This window comes from Brienomyrus brachyistius, unplaced genomic scaffold (genome assembly GCF_023856365.1).
Source record: "Brienomyrus brachyistius isolate T26 unplaced genomic scaffold, BBRACH_0.4 scaffold49, whole genome shotgun sequence".
Classification (NCBI taxonomy): Eukaryota; Metazoa; Chordata; class Actinopteri; order Osteoglossiformes; family Mormyridae; genus Brienomyrus; species Brienomyrus brachyistius.
Genome location: NW_026042324.1, coordinates 375,850 through 400,503, shown reverse-complemented (window position 1 = coordinate 400,503; position 24,654 = coordinate 375,850). Strand labels below are relative to the sequence as shown.

Here is a 24,654-nt window from a genome sequence, read left to right as displayed (position 1 = left end):
TGGCAGGCATTTAAGATTGTTGCATTCTGGGTAGGATAGTGAACAAGTTAGAAGATCAGGGAAATCTACCGATGCAGAGAGCATTTGAAACTACATCACCCACAAGGAAGCAGTCTTGAGTAGAATTTCCATTGTTAAACGGGGTTTCCGAAATGGCGCGAAAGGGATATAGCTATTTATTCGACAATCACATTATATTTTAATTTCAAATGCTACTAAAGACTGAATTGTGCATCATTCGTATGCCACGTGCTCAAAAATGAGTGCAGATACCTACTGGACGACACAATATTTTCAGCAAGCTCTGGCAAGTGTTGCTGTGTTTACATTGTATGCAGGAATTTGACTCCTCCCCCTATGGATAACCATTTTGTGTACGTGCGTGTGGCGTGTTCGGTTCATTCACAATTTGGCGCGGTGTTACCGAAAGATTCTGATGGTATTAAAGCATAACGCGCTTTTAAATATTTTCTGATATCTTTCATGCAGTTTCACAGTTATAACAAAATGTTAGTTTACTTCTGTGAAGCGACTTTCCCGACGCAAAGTTGACTCATATGCTTAAAGGAATTGTTTGCGTTATAAATATTAATGCATTGCGTAGAAAATTAAATATAACTTATTGGAATATATTTGGATTCAGTTTTGCTTAACAGATTATTTTGTCTAAAGCAGCTTACAGGTGATTCTAATAGCACATTATCTACCAAATTATGCGCTAGTATTTGGCATTTTGACACTGCCAATGCAGTTTCAAACCTTAGGAATAGGCAGCAGGAAGAATAAGAAAAATAAAACAGAACACAACGTGTAAAACAACATTCCTGTTATTGATCCAAAACGTTTACTCTTTATTAATGAGACAGATATAACACATGTAACCACTCTTGGCGATCCAGTACATGGCTTCGGTTCTCGTACAGTTCTGATCCCAGAGCAGTTACAAGAATGATAAAGAAAGCCTTCTAGAAAATTATCTCCCATATACATTACTAGTAATTTCAGTCTACCTTCTGCTTTTTGTAAAAATATACAATACACTTTACATACAGACATGTTCTGTTATTATACACTGTACACTATTAACCACTTTTATTACATTACATAACACAGCTAAGAAGAAATATGAAAACACCCCACATCCCAAGAAGCTCATGCCAGCCATGTCGTGAGACAAAGTGCCAGTATCATCCAAGCATTGTTGGAATGAAAATTGAAAATTCCACATGTGCTTCTGTAAAGCAGTTTTGTCATGACTTTGTTATGGTGCTGTTAGTAAAATCATAAGGCAGACCCAACCATTCTCTTGGTACTGTCCATAAATTCCTTTGTGGATTTTTCCCCCAGTGATCTGGGAATTGCATAGCAGACACAGCAGCAGAGCATGGTATGTGACGGGAAGCTCGAGCCATTTTAGTACAGTGGAAAAATCATGGCACAACCTCGAACATCTCATGTCAATTCAAACTGCATGGTATGGCCTACTGTGAGCATGTATTAATGCGGCAGTCTTCTGTCAGCGTATATATAACTCAACATCTTAATAAAAGGTTCTAACAATGAAACCATGTGCTACAATAACATACACTCAGTAGGCACTTTAATTGGTACACCCAGCTAGTAGTCCAGAGGACCCACTGGCTCCAGACTATAGGAAATTTGTGCATTAAGAGAAGCCTTTCTGCACACCACTGTTGTAGCTCTTATTTCTGTGGCTTTTCTGTTAGCTTTAATGAGTCTGGTCACTCTCCTCTGACCTTTCTCATTAACAAGATGTTTTCACCCACAGAACTGCTGCTGACTGGGTCTTATTATTTTTTTATTGTATCGGACTCTAGACACTCTTGATAGTGTGAGAAAAACCCCAGGAAAGTGGCGGTTTCCAAGGTACTAGAACCACCAGATCAGGCACCAACAATCACACCACTTTCAAAATATCTTAGATCATAGCTATTCAGTTGTTTATTATAGTACTAACATTGTTGTGCTGTGTGAATGAAGCTGCACCCACATGGTTCGAGGAGCAAGCTTATGTTACTAAGGCAGTGTATCGTATAAACTGGCCACTGAGTGTACATTCACAACAGTTACAATAAAAATAATGACTAACTGAGAAAATGAAAAGAGCAAAGGTCAAAGAAAGGCAAGTAGATCCTTGCCAGTTTACATAATAACCATACCATATCCACATTAAATCTCACCAACACAGTGAAACTGGGCAGCCACTACAGAACAGCAGACGAGTTATTCTCCTGAAGTAGAGGGTGTTTGTAATTTTTGTCCTGCATGCAGCTGAACGCTCAGAGCACCGAGCTTCAGAATCTTAATTTATGCAATCCCCATTATAAAGCTGTTCAGGGGTGCTGCAGTCTGTCATTTCAGCTGCTTTACTGAATGTAATAAAGGCATAAAAGAAAGCCATACGAATCACTACCAGAAAGTGTGAGTGTACGATTTAAGGTGAATAAATATCGAGGTATTCAAAGGAATGCTAAAAAGACACATTTCTACTATTATGTCCACAATAGAGCATTAATGTAGAAAGTTAGTGGACCACAGTTTTCTAAGTTCTTATTACTGCTCATATGGGGACAATTGTGCATCAGTGATTCAAGCTACATTTCTTTAAATGGTTGGGGCTGCCTCTTCAGCTGCTCAAGTATGATATGTAAGATTTGGACGTTACTTTCTCAAGAACGATCTAATCTGTGCATTGCTATTGTAAGATATAAAACTCTTTGAAAGGAATTCTTCCTCTTTTAAATATAAAATTGACTCATTGTTAGTACTTATAAAGCATACATCTACATCATTTGCTTTGAGCTCTGCATTATGATTTAAAAAAATTGACAACAGAGCAAGCAACTTGACATACATATTAAAATAATACTGTTCCTTTCTGAAAATATATTAACTGTTTTTGTTCATTGCGTTCCATTTAAACATACCCATTGTCAGCAGTTCACAACATCCACAAAAATATTCAGCTGTCATTAACACAGTATAGCGCGTGTTGGTGTGTGTTCACCAAAATAAAAATGACAAGTCATAATAGAAAACATTTGAAATATACAACAGTATATTTTCAAGGATAAAAATTATAACATTTAAAAAGGCTCATTGCACTTACTATATGGCAAACATAAAGGTAGCTTTAAATAAGCTAGACATTTTTTCCCAAGTCTGTCACCATTTTAAAAAAGGTTTAATTTGTCTGTAAAAATTCTCCTTTGCTTGACACGTCACATCCTACGAGTGCTCTAAATGCCGATGCCTTTAACAAGCGAGGCCTCCAGAGTGATGTTGAACTCCTGTAATGTCTGAAGCACTCTAATCAGGGAGTTCACCAGTGTGTGGTCTTTTATCAGTGCCATGTCCTCATACATCTGTGCTGTGATTGGACAGTCTGCCAGAAGAGCAATCCAATGGTGCAGCAGGTGCTCTCTGTGGGGCAGAATGAGTCATGTTAACTTGCGGAACAATTACGATCCAGCAAAGTGGTAAAGAATACAAGATGCAACACATACGCTGCTCACAGAACGTCTTGTGATGCCTGTTTAATTCAGTAAAAATATTGCAGATTTATTGGTTTTATAACAAAGACCATTACTTTATTCGTGGACAAAAAATGTATCACATTAGAAAATAACAACTAGTTTTAAGTAGAACATTCATTTCAAGTACTAATAAACTTAAACCCAAATTATACTTCTAAATGAGCTGTTCGGAGTTCAGAAAAAAGTTCATTGACAAGCAGTCTTACTGGGTGCTGATTAATTAGTAACACCTTTACAATAACATAAAATACAAAATATTTCTGTTTAGTATAATTTGCGAGCCAATACCTACATTGGCAAATAATAGTAAAATGGCAAGAACAGAACTGATGACACTTAATAAAAATATCTGAGTGGAAGATATATGCAGACATGTTAAACATTGCTTGTCAATGGACTTTTGTTACGGAACCAATCAATTTGTCACATTTTTATGGAATTAACAAAGCGTCCCAAGACTTTCTGTGAGCACTATATATGCAAATGTTTGGTTGTACTGTACTGCATCAATGACCATTAAATCGTAACAAAGAAAGATTTCTGCTCTTCTTCAGTCACTCTTTCCGTCAGTTATGGTCACTTTGCTAGCTGCTTTTTCCTCTCAGACTGAGATTTGACTATGAACCCCCCCCCCCCCCCCAGTTTGGCACCCTTCCACACAAGTAAAGGATGACAAACATTTGTCTACATGAACCACCAATGACACATCAAGGCACAGGAAATAACAGGAAGGCTAATTATTCCGCTATCTGTAGCGGAGAGAAAACAGCCACTCTCTGATTACTATGTGATAAATGACAGGCCGGAGAGTACAAGGTTTTCCGGTGATGAAAGCATTGCTCATTAAACCCCCCAGCCATCGCACTGTAGGTGTACCCACCTGGCCCCCAGACACACAAGCAGCTGGAACTTTCCGTCCTTTCCGATGTTCCTGGGCGTGCCATTGATGGCTCTCATGAAGCGGCAGAAATTTCGCGCCCTCATCCGCCAGTTCTCATCCGCCATCTCCTGCTGCTCCAAGCTCTCAAAGTGACCCTGGGCCTTCTCTGTAGAGTGACATAAGGTCAATCAGGCGGCCTCCATTTTCCTGGGACACTGATGAACAGTGAGAGTATCACTGACAGAACGACACCTTTGGCTTCAGGTGAGGAGAGGCGCCCTTACCAAGGTAGTCCCAGATAAAGACGCTTTTGAAAAGACGTGGGGACTTAAAGCCGTGCTGGAAGACCTGCTCCAGAGCCCAGACTAAACCACCCTCTCCACACAGAAGCAAAGTCAGACTACCCCTCTGACAGAGAGTGAGAGAGAGACACAGAGAGGCCAATGAACTCGCTGATCATTATAAGAGGGACTCCAGGGTCACATCAAGTGTTTCACTTCTGTTTGTTTTCTGTGTACTGCTAGCAACGTTCCAAAACATTCCAAAAAGATTTATACATACTACTAAAGGGATACAATATTAGTCACATATTACTGAACATACTGTCTCTTTATATACAATCTTTGTTGTATTTTCTTTACCAGAAATTTCTACTTAAAACTCATGGAAATACTTTACCAAGGAGACAACAAAAGCAGCCAGATTCCACCAGCTTTCTGGTCAGGAGTATAATTTGTTGAGCCCCCCGCCACCATGTAATGACAACACCTGACATCACGCCTCACCTCCTTCTCTGGCTTATGGAAATGCTTCACTATTCCGTTGATGGCCTCTCCCACTCCTTCTTGAATCTGACCTGTATTTAACTCTGGAGCACAAGATAAAGTAACAGAAAGCACCGAGAGATTCTCTTTATTATAAGTACCCATGAATTCAGATCACTAGTATTTCTCTGAAGAACCAGAGAAACTCTGATATTTTGGAAAGTCTACATGCTAAGTCAGACCCAACACTACTCATATGGCAACGCATGAAAACTTATTTACAGCAAATGCTCTAAATACAAAAAAATGAACCTGCCCACTTCTTTCATCTCCCCAGCTTTATCATTTTCCCCATGATACTTACTTGGTTTGCTGCTTGGCGAGATGGTGACCAGCCTCCGTATCATCCCAGGGGAATGCTGTAGCGGAGGTGTCCTGCAAAGCCGGTCTTCACTCTCTGTACTAGGCGTAATCAGTTCCCCAACTAGGATCCTCTCTAAGCTTCCATCATCCACACCTTTCCCGAGCCAACGGCCACATGGAAACCTGATCATGCAGCCACCAGATACACACGTAAGTAATGTAGTAAGGCAGATAACACCAAGCCAGATTTACAAACGAACCATGTCCCTCAGCATAAACCTACAACGGCCATGGAAATGAAAAAGGGTGCACCTGCTGGTACTCACCTATAGGTGTGGCTGGTGATCTCATTTCGGACGACGACGCACTCCACCAGCCACTTAGCATAAAGCCCTGAGTTGTCATGTCCCATCTGCACTGTGGTCAGCTTGCCCAGGTTCTGGCACTGTAAGGCGTCATAGGGTGACTCACCGGGACCAACTTCTCCCTCTTCACGCGAAACTCTAGTCCACCGCAGGTGCCATTAAAGCCACCTGCGCTAATAATTACTATTCCAAGTAAATGAATGACCAGCTTGACAGGGTTTATTATGTGTGAGGAATGGCTGTCATTTACCTGCAGATGTGGTTTCTCTGAGTGACCCCCAGCCCCCAACACCCTGAGTGGACCAACCCGCTCTCACCTCAAAGGTGATCTCCAGCGTGTTCTTGGGGACCTGGAGCACACCCGTCTCCGACAGCTCCCCCGAGACACAGACCCAGGGGTTGGCCGTGAACATGGACCCCCCCAGCTTCTTGCTAGGGATGACCACCACGTGGTATGGGATCACTGTATCGAGGACATGGAAGGACAGCGGAGAATGAATCAACCTGATTGCTACCTTTGGGCTACACATATAGCTGAAATATACACTTATATGTTACAAAGCTTGGAAAATATGCTTTCAGAAGGAATTACTACATAATTTATTTTTGACATGAACAAAAGGTAATACTAAGCAAAAAAGTCTACTACATGCATTTATAGTTATAAATAAATTATTATAACAAACATACAGGGATCTTGTTATAACAAAATTACACATGGTATTCTCAGTGATTGAGTACAAATATTTCAGGGGGTATGATGAAATCTGCAGATAAAATTTGAGAGCTGGGGGTGGGGAGTTGATTGATCTGGATTAAATTGTGTTTCAGTTCAAACCAGAATTCACCGGTTGAGTACCCCTCATATACTTTGTAGGTTTACCTTTATGTGCTACACAGAACAATTTAGGGGGGTGGTGAGGGGGTGGTTTGAATAATTTATTCCCACTGGGCACAGAATCCATATGCCTCCCATAGCAACATGGGCCTTTGGTATACTTGGAAAGAAAAGTATTTTAATGGTGATGAACTTGGGTTTGCAGTCCTGTTCATTATCACTTCATATCTGAGATGGAGGAGATTCATCCAAGGTGCCACATCACGGTACTTAGGTATTTAAGGTCATTCCCCTTAAAACCCCTCATGTGAGACGCAAGCACTCACTGATGGTGGTGAAGACGTTGGTGAAACAGAAGTAATCCACGGCATTGAAGGAGAGGAGATGGTAGAGGAACTGCTCCTTCTCATCATCACAGCGCAGAAAGGCATAGTGCTTGTACAGCTTGCTGTGAAGACACACGGCCCAGCTGAGTGCTTTGGCAATGCGCTGCCTTAAATGCTGCATTAGGTTTCTCGCATCCTCCAACTGGCCAAAAGACTACTGCTGTAAATAAATCATATTCCCCCCCCCCCCCACGTGGCACTGTGTGTAACTAATAAACTCATCTATTAATTTTTGTAACAATCCAGACAGGTCTCTCTTTCAACACAGCATAATTAAATATAGAAAACCTTAATACAATACATGCCCTAAATTAGACTGCGTTGATGTTTAGTGTGACTATGATCTCCTCACTTGGTCAACTCGTGGTCCAACAGCAGCTTTTTGAGGTGTCTGGACAGAAGTTTCTTCTCCATCGAGAGGCGCATCCAAGCTCTTGCCTTGCCTACGTCGGTCTTGATCTCACCAATGTTCTGGATGTGCCTAGAGGGGTGAATGGTATGGCGACAGGGTGGATGGAGCACAAGCGGGCAAGGGATGATCAGATTAACGCTAATAAAAAAACTCACTTTTACCACAAGGTGATGGAACCACAAACCCTCAGAGTTCCACTGTAGCCATGAAAACAACAGAACCTCGGAAAAGTATCCAGGAGTTGATCCAGCAATAGGAAATATCCAGGCTCAGAGTTTTAACGCACCTCCTTCCATTGACAATGGCTACAACCATCCCTAGTAATGACTAGACTTGGAGTTCTAACAAGCCAGGTTAAATTCCCCTGCATGCTATAATGTTCCTGCAGCATTAGGTCATTGTTGTATAAGAGCCAAAAGTCTCCCTGCACTGCTAGAGACAGCTTCCTGCTGTCTTGCTTTCAATGCACTGCAGGAAGTCTAGCAGTCAGGCTAGACGGTACAAGCTGCCACCTCACACTGCTCAGCCCCTTCCTGGTCTTACACGATGAACAACGTTTTTGTTTGATGAACGACATTAACATTTTTCATGCATGCAGAGACTCGCAGAGACGTGCAGGAACATAGCAGCTGTTCTGCCTCAAGATACACACATCTGGCTGAACAAATCCTAGAGTTCATGCACCTAGCATTTGGATTAGGTTACATTTAAATATAACTTAATATAAAAGAACAAAAATATAAAATGGGAAAGCTGAAAATTATACAGCGTGACTAAGAATATGTAAAAAAATCCTATATCTCTTTATTTTGAAACCATTTTCTATTACAGATCATTACATTGTTCTCTAGTACAAACATTACTGTATAAAACAGAATAAATAAACTCAGGAGGCAAAATAAACATTTATGCTAGAAGCAAAGAAACTGGAAATATAAAATTCACAAGCTTGTCAGTAGAGGGCAGTAAGTAGCCAGTATAAGAACATGCTATAGGGTGTTAAATACCAACAAGACACTGAAAAACTAATACAAAAGTCACATAAACATTTGGGTGAGCAGGAGACTCCTTCAGGCTTCAGTTATTCAGTTAGTTCACAGTGCAATTTTAGGACCAACAATTAGCATTCTCAATAAACACTATCACTTTCATAGACAGTCGCCGTTTACTTCACATTAGTAGTAGTATGTTTTTAAACCTCACACAGGCCTTTTTAAGTACATTCTACTTTACATCGCTATCTTGAAACGGGAGGCAGCCAATGCACATTACACCTCGCCACAGGTGTTTCTCCCACGTGCCGACCATGCTGAGTTATAGGTGACTCACCGCATATCCTGGATGAGGGAGATTTTGAGGGGGGGCAGAGCGGAGCCGGCATCAGACTTGCGTCTCTCGGGGTTGAAGCCTGAGGAGATAACATTGCATTCATGGCGTGTTTGCTGATCTGTGCCTGAAAATGTGACTGCTGATCGTTTGAGAAAAGCAGCTTCCAGTGCTCATCCAGTATGTCCACAGCCACCAGAGAGCAGATCGAGGTGACAGGCGTGGCATACCTGGGGGGGCCAAACCGCCTGGGGGGGCATCCCTCTTCTCTTCGCTCTCCTGGTAGTGCAACAGGTGTGACCATAAGGCCGATTTACCCTGGCAGGAAAAGAGCATGGAGAAAGATGCCTGAGGCAACATCCTGGTGAAGCAAGAGTGAAGGTCTTGGAGAAAGTCTCTCTCCAAATAGCACCGCAAAGAGACTGTTGAAGGGAGTGACCCTGAGTGCACAGATAGGTACTTAATAAAAAGAGAGAGACCACTGCAAAATGCATACGCAACACAATAGTGATGACTATCTTGGGCGGCTTTGTTCGATAATGACCTTTGTTTTTGCAGTTAGCTCACATTCGAGGCAGGGATGCAAACACTTTATCGCATCCCAGCAGATTGCAGGTCGAGCTGCGGGCCTCGTCGCAAACACGCTCCCCGTCAGACACTGACCTGCTTGACCTGCAGCCCGTGGCTCCAGATGCGCTCCAGCAGGTCGCAGAGGCTGGCGATGAGCGTGTTCTCCTCCACGCCCGTGATGCTGACCTCGCCGTGACCCAGCTCCACCGCCTCTCTGCCCATCTTCTCCACCAGCATGCGCTTAGTCTGGGAGAAAGTTCCACCGTCACACAGTGCAGTGACAAGCCACGGAGGGCCCAGTGAAAACTGCTGAGCTGCCATTTATCTGACGAGGCGAACGTCCGGACCAGGGTGCCCCCTGCCTTGTCTTAAGAGCTTCCTGGGACAGGATACAAGCTCACCACATCCCCAGACATGGCAGATAAGCGGTTGGAAGAAGGACGGTTGGATGCTATTATTAACATTGATTTTCCTTGAACTTGGATTTCAGCAAGAAGCTAATAAAGCTAATAAACTGAGCATTGTGTAAAACTTAAAGCATAAATTTATCTGGTTTTATAAATATGTAACTTTTATAGGGTTTCTGGTGAAATTCTATTTGGTCAATAGAAGTGGATATTATTACATGGTAATAATAATAATAATAATAATAATAATAAATGAGCAGCATCCTGAGCTTAGCAACTTTTGCTGACAAATCCATTACAACACATGGCATGGCCAATTACACAAGAGCTTGGATCTGATGCAGTAAAAATCACAAGGAAACGGGTAAATAAGATGGTACCTTGTTTCTGCATTCTTTCAGCAGTCCCTCAACAAACTTAGAGTTGGTCTGCGCAATGACAGACGGGGAGAGGTTGGACAGCTTGGGCTGCCGGATGGTGGTGCCGAGGCTCCGGGCTTCCTGGATGTACTTCTGCGGGAATAACAGAGGGTCAAACAAATGAGCTGCTCCACTCAGGAGGCAGAGAACCAAGAGGAGTGGATGCAGTGGCACAGGGAGAGGTGGCCTGTCTACTTCTACTCAAGACACAGGCAGTAGGACAACAGGAAGTTCTATGCTGTATATAACTAGGTGAAAGGGAATTAGAGATGCTAGTAAGGAGGCCTCAGCTCAGGGGAATTACAACACAAAATAAACAAGATGTCTCTCGATACCAGGTCAACAGACACAGACTTAAGGCAGGGTTGTACTGCCTGCGACTGCCAGTAGATGTCGAGAGCCAGCAGGAGCTGAAACTCCTGAAAGAGGCACTCCAAATGCTGATGGAAGATGCGGAGAGAGAGGAGGAGGAGCGGAGCAGCCCAGCGGAGAAGAAGGGAGAAGTGAGTCATGCACCAAATGTGTTAGAAAAGTGAAATAGTGCACGACACGCGGAAAGCAGTAACCGCATACAGACGTGTGCCTTATCGACTGCCTGTGGTGTGGCCAGGCTGTAACTATGGCGACAGGGGCTCACCTCTCTCTGGTCGTTATCGAGGTACAGGTGTTCAGCATGCTGCTTCTGCCTGTCCTTCCTCCTCCACTGAGCTGGAGCGCTTCGCTTCGTCCACCTGCCACACAGAAACTCGATGGGTTACCGAGCCAAGCAAAGTACTTAATGATACATTCCGAGGAACGTCACATTAAAAGTCATTAAAAACAATTTCACAATGGTATAATATGCTTAATAAATAAATTAGATATTTTATTCGGTAAAATACAGTGCTCACACAAAGTCTTGGGACACTTAATTTACTAAAAGTGTTGCATGTTTATTGGTTTTACAACACAAATCATTAATTCATTCATTTACAAAAATATATATATTACATTAGAAACAATTGGAAGTCTTAAGGTAAATCATTTTGAAACCCAAAAAGAGCTGTTCAGAGTTAAAAAGTTCATTGGGAAGCATCATAGGGTGTTTTGTAACTAGTAACAGCTTTGAAATAACATAAAACATCAAAGATTTGCGTTTAGTATCCCTATGGCAGGTAGGGACTACAGTTACAACTAACGGCAAAATGGCAAGAACAGAACGGAATGACTCGGTCAAAAAAGACAACACTTAATAAAAAGAACATTTCTGCGCAGATGATATATGTTAAACATTGCTTGGCAATAGACTTTTGTCATGAAACCGATGCGTTTGCAACATTATTACAGAATTAAGTAAGCAAGCGTCCCAAGACTTTCTGAGAGCACTTTGCTATTTGACAGCCATCCCTTCGGGGGGGGGGGGGTTGCATTCCTGGCAGCGCCCCCTGCTTACTTGTTGCCGGTGGGTCCTGTTGACAGCACATCAGACTGTAGGCGGGGGAAGAAGCCGGCCTCGTAGCGGCCCTGTCCAATCTTCATGTCCAGCAGGTGGGGATGCAATGCCGTGTGGTCCATCTTGCTCAGCCGCATCTCGATGGCCTTTTCTGCCGTCGCAGAGAAGAGCAAGACCGTCACGTCACACCCCGTCACAAAGCTTTTTCTCCAATACCCAAAAATAATCCCTTCCCTAACCTGTTATTCAAAACCAAGTTCAGCTGCTAGATTTCAGTTAATGGGCCACAGCTGTACACACATGTGTTACTCCAAGGCCATTTTTCTGATACAGTTGTGTGGAAGGATGGAAAAGGTTTCAAAGCAGATTTTAGACAGACTGCAGGCGATAAAAGCAAAATGCTGATCCTTATCCAGAAGTTTGCTGCCCTCGTTTGCTGCTGATTCTTCAGAGAGCTGCTAGGCTTACAGCCAGAACCAGAAAGGCACGATATCCCTCCACCTCACCCGCAAATCCCCGCGGCAGGTTTTCACCGCGCAGTAACCCAGTAATACAGCTTGCAGCAGGGGTCTCAAACTCAAATAAGCTGAGGGTAACTGGCTAGATGGTCTTTCCAATGCGGGCCACTTGAGCCCAGAGAGAATTAAAAAATGATGAAACGCCAATAAACCACTAAACAGCATGCAAGATGCCGGTGCCAAAACCTGGGCCAGGGGTTAGGGTATTTAGCAGAAACATTACATTGTTTGATTGGAAAATAAAAGATCAATCAGCAGGCCAGATTTAACACCGATTTAAAAACATGTCACATAACCTCCCAAGATCACCAAATTCATTTTCTGTCCACTGCAGAGGACAGTATTTTTTTGCTCCTATCTCTCATACTATACATGCCACCCTGATAAGTCCTGCTGTCCCTTAAAGAGGGCAGTCAGGGCTCTAAGGCGACATCACAGGCATGGGGGTATGACCTTCCCCTTCCTCTTCCCATTAAATCAAAATTTTAATCAACATTAATGTTTTTTCATGGATCTCAGGAGGCTTGAACCGCCACATGAGGCAGTATGTTGAGGCATACAGTGAGCAAAGTGCCACATTTACTGTTACCTGCATGAGAACCTGCACGAGAACCTGCAAGAGGTGTCCCTCCTCATATTAGTGACAGACATGCAGTAACTCCCAAGATCCCCCAAAAAGGTAGTGCGTGGTACTTCCTGTACAGGACTAATGTACTAGAGGTTAAATATAATAAAAACAATAAAAAATATAAATTTGTATAAGTGTAGCTTCCAGTAATTAACTGCTTTATTTTCTTTCTAACAGCCCCTTCAGACAACTTATTCTACATATTCTAAAGACATGTTTTTTCAGCTGTGTGTCTACAATGGTTTATTTAAATCTATTTTTGACACTTTAATGCTACTATAACAGGCCAACCTATTGCTATGCTAAATATCCTATAGCAGGAATTGAAAACACTAACAGATAAGCATTAATTCAGTGAAACAACCGGGCCATTAGCTGTAGTAAGCAGTGACAGTTTTAATTGCTATGCCTCGGTAATTCCCACAATGCACTGCCAAGCATGTGTCCTGAATTCCACCGCCGGGTGATATAAGTAAGGTTAAAGGGGGATGCATTGCTACTAAAGTGTCTTTGTTGGTCTCCATACCAATGGAATGAGGGAGAGGAGCTACCAGATCGATATTCTCAAAGCGCTTTTTGAGAGCAGACTCTGGAAACAGAAAGAGTCATTCTGTCAGCATGTCAGCATACCCATGCTGGGTATACCATGTTATTAAGTCACGTACATAACAATTCATCTGAGATGCAATAGGATGCTGACATTTCATTGCATTATTTTCCTTCTTATCTTATTATAAACTGCAGCGTCTACCGCTGCGCCCCCACCTGATTCCTCAATGGTGGTGCACTTCTGGTACATGGAGGTGCGCAGAGTGGGGGTCCGCACATTCAGCATGCGGATCTTGTCCACCCGGGCGTCGAACACCCGCAACGCGTGCTCTTTGTCCTCATCGTCGTGGCACAGGATCTTGCTGTCGATGAAGGAGGCGAACATTTGGGTTTCCAGGAAGCGAGAGAGGAAGGGCAGGTAGGGCTCCGGCTGGTCGGAGAGAAAGGAGGCCTGGACGGGACAAAAAGGCAAAGACTCTGAGGTATTAGGGGTCTTTTCTCCTTTTTCCGCCCTGGTTCTTATGAGAACAAAGGGAGCTTCAATTAATGATCTTCGTGCTGTTTTTCCAAGATTTTTCTCTGTCAAACAAAATTCCTGAGCAAGTACAGTTCGAAGCCACAGCAGATTGCACAGCTCTCAATGGCTAGGCTAACGCATGAAGCCATATTTACCCGCAGGCTTTCATCTTACCTTATCAAAGTTCTGCATCTGTTCCCGGTTGCTGAACCAAGAGTCCTTGTCCTGGCTCGGCTGGATGACAAACACCTCGTAGTCCGCGAACATCTGAGTGAAGCGGTTGGCGAAGATTTCACGCACGTGGATGTTGAGCTTGTGCATCTTGAGCTCCTCCTCGTCGCACTGCACCTTCACCTCCTTGTTACTCCCCTGGTTCTCCCTGGCATCCAGCTGAGGAGGCGAGAAAGTGAGGTGACACAGTAATTGCACCTCCCCCGGAGGAGACTGGCGGCACAAGGCTTCATCTTTGGTTAAATTATCCTTCTAGGAAGATATTGACAGTTTATATACTTCTCTCAATCCAATGTGTGCCAGTTGCTATTTCTGCTGTTTCCTTTTTAATACCGAGCACTACAGCAGCTCATGACGACAGCTATCATGACCTCAAATGCACCGTGGGTGCTTTTCCACAGCACCAAGTACCGTACTTTTGGAACTTTCGCTTTTCCATTGACTTCCAGTCCTTTGGTACTTTGGAGTGGGACTTGAAACACTTTCTTTGTTGACTGGTTATGCATCACTGCTCTCGTGATGTCTCAGTCCGACCGTCGTCACACTATATTGTGTTTTTCTTTGAAGTTTTTACTATAACAACCAAGGAAATTAATTTACAAAAATTAATTTTTGGTAGGCTTGTAAACGAATTAATCTAATTTCAGTGTTTTCTTATGGGAAAAATTGCCTTGGTTCGCGTACAAATTGGTTCACGACCACTTTCCTGTAACGGATTGTGTTCGTGAATCACAGGCACCTCTGCATTTTGCTTAATATACTAGGACAGCATGTATAAATCATATTGTCCCAGGGATGTGATTTGTTACAAAAATATTGGGGTATTAATAAAGCAAAAAAGTTCATACATTTCTCAGAAACCCATCCAGGAGTGATTTAAACAGCAGACATGAAAAACTACGACCTATATCTATGAAAGGAATAATAATTAAAATTGCAAAACCAGCAGGTTTTTACTATGATAGTAAAAATGTTTTAGCAAAACTCAAACTGCGTGCGCTACAATGTCCGTACAGAATTTAAAGTAAAGAAAGTAAAGAAAGCCTGATCTTAAATTAGCTTGCTAGCGATGTAAGAACTGCACGTGCATAACATGTGATGTTGGTATTAATGTTGCACATCATCCAGCCCTATAATATACAACATTCTTTTTTTGAATTCAGTACAAAATACCCCAGCAAGTGTTATGATGTCATTCGGCACCATGATTTTTCAAATCATGGAAAATGTCTTTCTGATTCTATGCACAGTCCAATTGGTAGAACTGTAAAGCAAGTGTGCCTAAAGGGGAGAATGTAGGCAGTACTCTCCTTGTTATTCAGTAGCGAGTGCAGGTACTCCCCTTGTTATTCAGTAGCGAGTGCAGGTACTCCCCTTGTTATTCAGTAGCGAGTGCAGGTACTCCCCTTGTTATTCAGTAGCGAGTGCAGGTACTCCCCTTGTTATTCAGTAGCGAGTGCAGGTACTCCCCTTGTTATTCAGTACCATGTGCAGGTACTCCCCTTGCTACTCAGTACCATGTGCAGGTACTCCCCTTGTTATTCAGTAGCGAGTGCCGGTACTCCCCTTGCTATTCAGTACCGTGTTCTCTAGGGAAATACTTTGCAAAAAGGAACTGAAATCAATCTCAATAAAATGAACCAAAGAATATACAAAAAAACAAATTTCAACTAGACTGATTTAACTAAAAAGTATCTTGCAATCTTCCTTCATACAGCTGACATGGGTCTAACCAGACCAATGGGGTTACAGTACATTCTGGCTATTGGAGCTTGAAGTTTATGGAGTAAATCCTGTGATGCTCACATATTATTCATTCTGATAAGTGTTAAGGGAAAAAATGGTTAAAGCCTTTTATATATATTTTCATGACACTGGTGTTTAAATGACATCAGAAGCTGATTTTTCCCTGTGACGAAACTCTGCCTTGCCTTGTTATTCTTATGCAAGTCGGTCTTGCTGAAGCTACCATGCACACAGAGCTCTTTTTAGCTGTATGTGATTCAGAAAGGGTTCTGAGGGAATGAGGGACAGAGGAAGGGAGCAGAGGAGAGAGTGTGTGGCACTTCATGTTATCTTCTCCACACATTCCTGTGCGGCCAGAGCCAGTGGGCTTGGGAACGGAAGTGCAGGCCGATTGTTTAGATTTACAAAAAGACAGAAATGTCACTCAGCTGCTAAACCGCAGTCAAGATCTCAAACTGAAAACACAAAGACTGCAAGACGTTTAGCAAGTTGCTCAGGATCTTTCAGATGTGAAGTGGATTACAGACCATCTGGCTGTTGGGCTTCAGGTAACCAGCACTGAAAGCCTTCCTGTGATTTTCAGCAGCACTTTACATGAGGGGGCACAAATAGTGTAGTAGTCATCACTTTATTAATATGTTAATTTACCAGAAACAACTGCTAGTGTTAGTTATGCACTGATCATGCAGTTTTAGTAGTAACTGAGCTACTCAATTACTTGTACCTCCTCAAGTAAAGTGTTGCCTAATATTCCTATTAGTAACATTCCTTTATTTGGAATAACCATTCCGCTATCCAGCAAACTACGTTGATCAGTCTTCCCGACCTCAGCGGATATACATACTGTAGCAAGCGCCTTTACAGAGGAGAGGTAGAGCACACAGGTAGAGACATATTAAGACAATAATATATTGTCTTATTAAGATAACATATTAAGATCCTGACCATAAATAACGCACCTCAATACCTACAGACCACCTAATGGAAGCAGACATGAGGAAACACCCCAGAACAATCTAGGTTGTGCTCATCTTATCATCTCCACAGTCTGTCAGCAAGATACCTGCAGAACATGCGGCCATGCGCTAAACCCAAAGGCCATGTTACAAAACAGATGGCAGTTAGCGTCAGTAAGCAGCACCAGGCTGGCTGAAGCTCATTCAGGGAGTGTGTCATGGCAGCTAGCAGAGCAACTGCTGCTAATTCACAGAGTAGCCTTCAGGATGACAACAGCGTAGCACATCCTACTTCCGGAAGTCACAAATTACCGCGTCATCAAATCAACGCAGTCAGAGTCAGAGTAAAAAGCATGTACGGCTTCCATATAGACTGCTATTCAATTCAGAAATTGGCACTTTACTCACTGTACGCCTCAACATACTGCCTCAGTATGAAAGTTATTTTCCATTTGAAAAATACTTTGATGCGTTATTGAAATTAAGCCCTTTCTTATCTTCAGATTTTGCTGTTTCCACAATGTTCTCCAGAAGGGCCACGCATGGCCTCTTGTAGCTTACCTTCTCTAAGCTGAGCCCAGTTCTCTTGACCAGGGCCTGCAGTCGGGCGATGGTCTCGTTCTCCTTGAGCAGATAGGAGCTGAGTGGAGAGCCGGACAGGTTGCCATTACGCCGGTCGGAGGCGCGGAAGACCTTGAGCTTGATCATGCTGTCGCTGCAGCGGAGTCTGCCCTCCGGTGGCACGCCAAACGCCAGGAGGGCCTCCGAGATCTCCTGGATAAACTCAAGCTTGTTGGGGAACTGCGGCAGGTCCTCGGGCAGCTCAATGAAGTGGTTGTCGATGTCCACAAAGCAGAGGTTCGCCTGGAAATACAAAGGTAACAGCAAATCAGTACAGCACTGCGAGTATCAGGTGATGGCATCCCGGGAAGAGACCAATAGCAGTTTTCACCCCTATCCAATGAATATGGACGATTGAGTTTATCAACAAATACAGCTACCCTTTATTTTATTTACCCACTCAAACCTTTAAAAAACAACTGGCACGTCCATGTCTGCAGTAAGTATGAAGCAGCCCTTGGAGGTTAAAGTAGATGGCAGAAAACACAACCTGTGGGTCCAGTTGTCAGAGTAGTGACTTAAAAGGGAATGGCAAAAATTCACTGCATTTCATAAGACCCTTGAAAAGTAGAAGAGCATCGCAGCCATTCAGATTTAAATGAAAAGAACATTTCTGAAAAATGTAGATCTTTGAGATGGCTGAACTGCTCTGAGGCATAGAAGGAGATACCGTCAAGATCAATCTCACAACGTTTGACATGTTACATTTGATCTGTTCTGTAACCTTAATGATCTCCCAGTGTTACTGTTCATATTGTTTTGTTTGTAAACTAGAAATCTGAAAAACTCTATTTCAGCACTTTGAGGTTTAGTCAGAACTGCTTACAAACACTTATGCTGAGTGACTTTTACATGAATCCAGACCTTTTCATATAATATTATAACACTTCATCTTTTTCAGGTGCCCTCAGTTACATGACTTTATGGTACTAAAAAAGCGTCAGGCACGCAGACAGGTAATAAAATCATGGATTTGAACCCCCCCACCTCGTTAACAAACTCTGCCGTGGACCAAGACTGCACACTGTGCTATTTTGAAATGGTGGTGGGAGGGGAAGTGTCCTTGCCTGACACACATGTTTGTTTGTTTGTTTGTTTTTAACGAAAGGCTGATAAATGAGGTGATGTGGCAGCCTACCTCCTGGGGCAACTCCAGCTTAGACCGGTCATCATGGCCGTTGGAGTGCAGGCCCATCAGATAGGGCACGGGCGCGTCCAGGAAGTGTTGCAGCGAGGCGGGCAGGATGGGCACATAGACGTGCTGCCACTGGAAGGGGAACATCAGGGCGGTGATGCTCTCAGCCACTGTCATCAGCCTCTGGTAGTCTGTACGACCAGCAGACAACAGCAGAAGTACAGTTAGTACAGTTAGAAGTACTCCTTGGTTTGGGGGTGGGGACAGCCACCCCCCATTATATTACATTAATTTATTGGCAGGAGTTTCTATCCAAAGCCGCATACAACTGCACAAGCAGGGAAAGCCACTCCTTGGTGAACCTGGGACTACAGACCTTGCTGAGGAGCCGATTGCCATCCACAGTCCTACCCCACAGATCCACACATGCTATAAAGCGACCAGTTTGTTACTTAAATAGCATAGCCAGAAAAAAACCTAGTCTAATTCAAGAATTAATCTTCCTGGCTAATTCATGAATTTGCTCTCCCTTGGGGTCTTCCATGTCTAATCCTTTATTTGCACTGTGGCACTCATGCAAAACCCCTCTGCCTCGTGTGCTATGTGCTTCTGAAGAACTACAACAACCAATACATTATTCAAGCAGATCATATCGCTAGAAACTGGCCCATAATGCAACTGGGGTGCATCAGACAGTGAATTGCTTTGGTGCCCCTGAAGAGAAAATCAGAGTAGAGATGATGCGATGACAACATGCTGGGTGTCCTGCACATTCACCAGCTGCCTTGGCGCTTCATATTCAGACAAGCGAGCACCACCTTCCTCGCCAGAGAGCAGAACACCATACAAAACTGCATCGGTGCCTCACAAACAATTTGATTTAAGACTATTAATATTTAACAGGTCTGTACAGACAAACGTTCAGAAGTGTTTTCATATTTCAGGACTGCATCAACATTGTGGCACCATTAAACACAAGTATTCATATAATGTTTTTCCTGCAAAATGATTATTTTCTTCCCTTCATGCCACTTGCAAAGAGCAGCCTTTGATCTAAGGTTCTAATGCACTCGATTTTGCTTCCTGCTGAGAATTCATGCACAGAAGGCTGGTGGCATGAGTGCAGGAATCCTGATCCAGTCAGCCCCCCACTGTCCACTGGAACAGAAAACCTTTTCATTCCCAAAATCTCACATTACTGCACAAGCACAGGGTCTAGTCAAGTGCTGAGCTGGAAGATTGCATAACTCTATTACAGATTTGGAACTGAGTTCTCAGACTGTATAAATTTAATTGCTAGTTAGCATTTCAGATTAGTACATATTTATTTATATTAAGCGTATATATAAAATCATCTATGAATACAAATTGCAAAAATGATGGGCTGTATATCACAGAAAATATTAGTATACTTATTTGTGTTACCTACACCACTCAGCACAGTCTAATAGATTTTTAAACCAACACGAGGCTGTATTACTGGTAGGGTTGAATTAGTTGCTATAAATTCAATGTAATTATAATAGTCGTCATAAAGAAAACTGCGTGATGTGTTTGACGACCTCATATGCCCAATATACATGCTTGGCAAACAACAGAAACTACTTTAAAGAATTCAGTTTCATTGGCTAACTAATACACCTCAGGTTCAGACTTCCAGAAGAAAAAGCTTCACTGCTGTGAGTGGCGTGTTACTTTTCCGCAGAAGACATCCCCAATCTTTACGTAATTTTTCGGCTTAATTCTTCCAAATACATTTCTGCAGCACAGTTACAGCAAGGATGATGTCATTTCTAACCAATCGTATTTGTGACACAACCTTCACCCCTTCCTTGCAAAGCGTTGCCTGGCAACGCCACAGCATTGCACCTGAAAGGCTTCCCTGCACTCTGCGAACCAACAGCTCCATCTAGTCATGCATACATGCCGTCTTTCTGCTTCCCACATCCTTAAGTGGTTTTACGGGGTACAGTGGCAGGGCTTGCTGAAAACAGACCCTGTGGGTTTTTACACGAGAACAGATTCGTCACGCAGCTGGTTTGAGAGATGAGCAATGCTGAATAAGGCGAATATGCACCAATGACATGCTGCCAGTGATGTACTTTCAGATTTCACATATTCTTTCAGAAACCACCAACTGTTTTCTGATTTCAGAGCTTTATAAATTCTAAGAAAGTGATTCTTGATTTTTTTTCTGGTAACTTCTTCAGAAATCAGTAAAATGATAGGAAATGTATGTTTTTTTGTTATACTTGGAGACATATTTGATTTGAGGGTCTAGACTGTCCATCAACCAAAACTTTAAATAATTTGAAAAATGAGAATATGCCTCACTTCCCGCTGAGGAAAGTGCTCTGCTCTTCTGCTCCAAGCCAAACAGAGACTGCAACCTAGCTATTACAGTAAACAAACTACCTAATTAAGCTGTCTGTCACAAGTCCACTGAAAAAAATCTACCTCTGCCACTTCCAGGGGTTCCCGCTAAAATCAAGAGAGATAACTTGAGGTAAAACATAAAGCACAAAATTCACAAACATGTCTCAGTAGCATAAAGAGGTGGGGATTATTAAAAGCCATTAAAGGCAAGTTCACACCTACTTGGTAACAACCACAGCAATACGTGTTCTGGGAACTGGGATTAAACAAAGACGTGGACCTGTCCAGTCTGCCCTGAGGACTGGTTTAGGAAACACTGATTTAGTAAATACTTTTATCCAAAGTGATGTATAAGTGAGAGAGCAGGGTCAGCGAGTCCCTGAGGGAATGGGGATTAGGGGCCCTGCTTGTGGGCCCAATGGTCAAATCACTCTGCCTGCCTAAGGGTTTGAACCTGCAACCTCCCGCGGTCATGGGTGCAGCACCATAACCCACTGAGCCGCACCTAACCCCACCAGCTCGAACAGGACTAGTGAGACTCACGCTGAGAGTAAAGCAGGATCTGAAGCTCCAACAGGGCGCAGGTGAACAGCTGGAGCACGTTCTCCACGCCCAGCAGCTCGAAGACCTCACAGACGGGGAAGTCGAAGAGCGGCAGCTCGCTGGTGCTGGGCCGCTGGCACACCACGGGCCCGTAGACGCCGGAGAACTTGAGGGAGCGGCCGGCGGGCGGCAGCGGCACCTCGTACAGCACGTTGTAGATGTAGCTCTCCAGCGGCAGCGGCGGAGGTTGGGCGGCGCTGACGGCCTGGTGCAGCTGCTGCAGCACCTTGCGGCTCGCCTGCGGGAAGGCCAGCGGCGCCACCAGGCAGATGCACTTGGACACGTAGAGCGTGTCGCGGCTGATGTCGTAGGAGTTGAAGCGCTGCAGGCGTGAGAATGGGCTGGCGGCGTGGAGGGCCTCCTCAGGCAGGGCGGCGGCGGCGCTGTGCAGGACCTCGTACTGCTCGGCGTTGTGCATGTGGTAGAGCGTCTGCATAGCGCTGCATATCTGCTTGCTGGTCACCTCCTCGTAGAAGGTGAGCGCGAAACCGTAGGTACGGGAGCCGTCCTCGCGGGTGATGATGAAGGAGTGGAAGCGCGGCTCGCGGGCGTCGGCCTGCGTGCGGAATGACAGCCCCTTCGGCATGCAGAGCTGCGTGGGGCGGGGGGAGGTGGGGTTAACATGATCGACACCAACTTTAATGGGGAGAACTTTACTGATCCCAGCAGAGGGCTATAAATAAACCTGCATATTCCCATTCGCAAAAACAGGGATAATCATTCCGCGTGACTGAGCTCGTGGAGCTCGTACCATGCCCACGGCGTCCTGGTCAAAAGGGCTCCACTCCACATTCTCAGGGTAGTGCGCTAGCACCTTCGATTTGAACGTTCTCCGCAGGGGACTCTGCTCAAAATTCTCACCTGAGGAAGACGGGACAGAGAGAGAGATACAGACAACAGAGGTAAGGGCGGAGACTCCACGGCCAATACAGGGACAGAACACCGGCACATGGATGGCAGCGTCCAATCAGAAATCAGCTTGAGGCACAAGGCAATGCCCACAGGAAACAGGTGAGTCAGCAAAAGTGTGAGAGAATGATTTATATTGCTTAAGGAGGTGCCACCTTCGTACTGCATAGCAGGTTTGAAATGGGTTTAATGGGAGGGTGAATTAATACTTAAAGTATCTGAAAAAGACCCCAAATAAACTGAAAGGGAAGCTAAAAAAATGGTAAACCAGTATCAAAATGCTGATTTGCTAAATGCAAATGTATGCAGTGATGGCAGCCTGTTTAGCAATACACTGGGGGACACACCCAGCACACAGGCCAAAGGGAAAAGCAGAGGAAAGGAATCGCTCTGATCAAAGAGGTTAACACACAAGCGGTAAAACCATGTGCACACACACACATTTCTGATTCAGTGTTTATAGTAGGGAGGTGCAGTAGACAAAGACCAAGAGATCCCAGTGAGAGCAGACCGGATATGCAAGGCAGCGTTCAGTAATCATCACACAGACGGGGGGGGGGGGGGGGGAAATCGGCGTGCTCCAGGTTCCAATCAGCGAACAGCTCAGCTTAGAGATGCTGTGAAAGAAGGAGGTCATGTGAGAGGTTGAAGGGCACAAGCAGAGCGGAGAAGGTGGCGTCAGAAGAGCCGTCGGGTGGTGGGGTTGGGGTGGGCAGGGTTACCTTCATTTGCACTCGCTGACATTCGTCTGGCCCCATCTCTGAAACTAGTGGCCTGAATATACTGGCATAAAGCTATACAGTAGATAAAAGAACAGTTAATCACATGAGCGTCACAGCAGGCAAACACTAACGACAACATTAAGGCAACGTGTTCCGGGCTTTGGGGTGGGGGCAAGCCCAGGACGCCTGCTGCGGGTCTGCTGACATGAAATGTGCAAGCAGCACTTCCTGTGTAAGGCTGAAAGGATACATACAGGTGACATAAGATTCTGCTTATTCTGATTCTATTGATTGAAGTGAAAAACAGGAAATACAAAACTGATGATGGAGGACTGTAGACGAGAAAAAGCTTTTAGGATGAAAGCGAAAGGCCTCCTGACAACCATCAAAACTACAAGTAACGTTAAAGGGTGTAAAAAAAACAAGACAATCGATGGCATGTCGCTAAAATTACTGCTGCAGCAGATCAGTCCAGTACCCTGTACTGGATTTCAATCAATGGAGGAGCCTGCATGATAAAAGAAAACAGATTACATAGCGAGGCAGGAATACAGAAAGACTGACTGTGCATTTCGTCAGCTGGGGCAGGAAGGATTTCTTGAGTGCTAGGCTGAGGACATTTTGGTAAATCTGCTTTGGGTTTCACATCTACAGACACCATCTGAACTGCACTTTCTACAAGCTACATTATATTAAAGAAAAGATCACATAAGCACAAAAAGAGAAATGGCATGTTTCACAAAGGTCATGTCACAGGTTTATGGCGGCGTCCAGGTCGCTGTGAAAAAAAAAGTCACCCTTGTGGATTATGCTCACGACTGATCACTAAGGATGGGCGACAGGCAGAGGAGCATGACCACGATGGCGAAGGGGGCAGCGAGTGGCGCAGCGGGGGGGCTTTTGAGCTATAGGAGCAGAGGATCTTCTTGCCTTATCAGACCCACACTCTAATTCAGCTCCTCATCCCCACACGTCAGCATGGTCATTTGCTATCAGGCTGGCATCTAGGCGGAAGCTGCTGATTCACACCCCGTGTAATCCCTCTCCCACCTCCGCTAAAGCCGGCCCCCTCAGTCTGTGTCTGTCAGTGACAGATATGCGCTATGGTGAAGGACCGATGATGTCAGACACAGCCTGGGCGAGCCAACCAATCCGGACTCTGTGAGTCATAACACGGCACCAAGCCAGGGCCGCTGACTCGCTCACCTGAGATTGACGCGTGACTCGCTTTGCAGCCCCCCCTCCCCCACTGACCAGCTGCACAGACGCGGTGCCGTTAATGTACCACGCCCCGATTGACACACCTGTGCCCACACAGTCCAGCGCCAAGCGGCACACCGAGGAGCCCAAACTCTGACAGCGCGTTCATAACAATTGCGGGTTACGGTACAGAATCTATCGACAAACTGCCAGGACAGCGTTTC

The 24,654-nt window shown here is 44.2% G+C and overlaps 1 protein-coding gene across 4 annotated transcripts in view; it reads right to left on the bottom strand.

The window, feature by feature from the left end:
• Positions 1 to 821: 821 nt before the first annotated feature.
• The window catches only part of LOC125723493 (DENN domain-containing protein 5A-like), a 38,618-nt gene continuing 14,785 nt past the window's right edge, over positions 822 to 24,654 (bottom strand). Inside the window, exons 2-24 of one of the 4 annotated variants that reach the window (XM_049000116.1) lie at positions 23,231 to 23,302; positions 22,351 to 22,460; positions 21,540 to 22,191; positions 18,624 to 18,811; positions 17,426 to 17,728; positions 14,106 to 14,321; positions 13,631 to 13,865; positions 13,392 to 13,454; positions 11,720 to 11,870; positions 10,925 to 11,018; positions 10,249 to 10,380; positions 9,555 to 9,707; positions 9,122 to 9,209; positions 8,895 to 8,973; positions 7,506 to 7,634; positions 7,094 to 7,215; positions 6,247 to 6,392; positions 5,891 to 6,009; positions 5,566 to 5,747; positions 5,223 to 5,305; positions 4,722 to 4,845; positions 4,438 to 4,603; positions 822 to 3,444 (exon numbers count right to left, since the gene is read on the bottom strand). In XM_049000116.1, coding sequence (XP_048856073.1) covers positions 3,261 to 3,444; positions 4,438 to 4,603; positions 4,722 to 4,845; positions 5,223 to 5,305; positions 5,566 to 5,747; positions 5,891 to 6,009; positions 6,247 to 6,392; positions 7,094 to 7,215; positions 7,506 to 7,634; positions 8,895 to 8,973; positions 9,122 to 9,209; positions 9,555 to 9,707; positions 10,249 to 10,380; positions 10,925 to 11,018; positions 11,720 to 11,870; positions 13,392 to 13,454; positions 13,631 to 13,865; positions 14,106 to 14,321; positions 17,426 to 17,728; positions 18,624 to 18,811; positions 21,540 to 22,191; positions 22,351 to 22,460; positions 23,231 to 23,302 — 3,791 coding nt within the window. In that variant the 3' untranslated portion in view covers positions 822 to 3,260. The remainder of the gene's footprint in view (positions 3,445 to 4,437; positions 4,604 to 4,721; positions 4,846 to 5,222; positions 5,306 to 5,565; positions 5,748 to 5,890; positions 6,010 to 6,246; positions 6,393 to 7,093; positions 7,216 to 7,505; positions 7,635 to 8,894; positions 8,974 to 9,121; positions 9,210 to 9,554; positions 9,708 to 10,248; positions 10,381 to 10,924; positions 11,019 to 11,719; positions 11,871 to 13,391; positions 13,455 to 13,630; positions 13,866 to 14,105; positions 14,322 to 17,425; positions 17,729 to 18,623; positions 18,812 to 21,539; positions 22,192 to 22,350; positions 22,461 to 23,230; positions 23,303 to 24,654) is intronic. The other 3 variants (XM_049000119.1, XM_049000117.1, XM_049000120.1) reach the window with 3 other exon arrangements.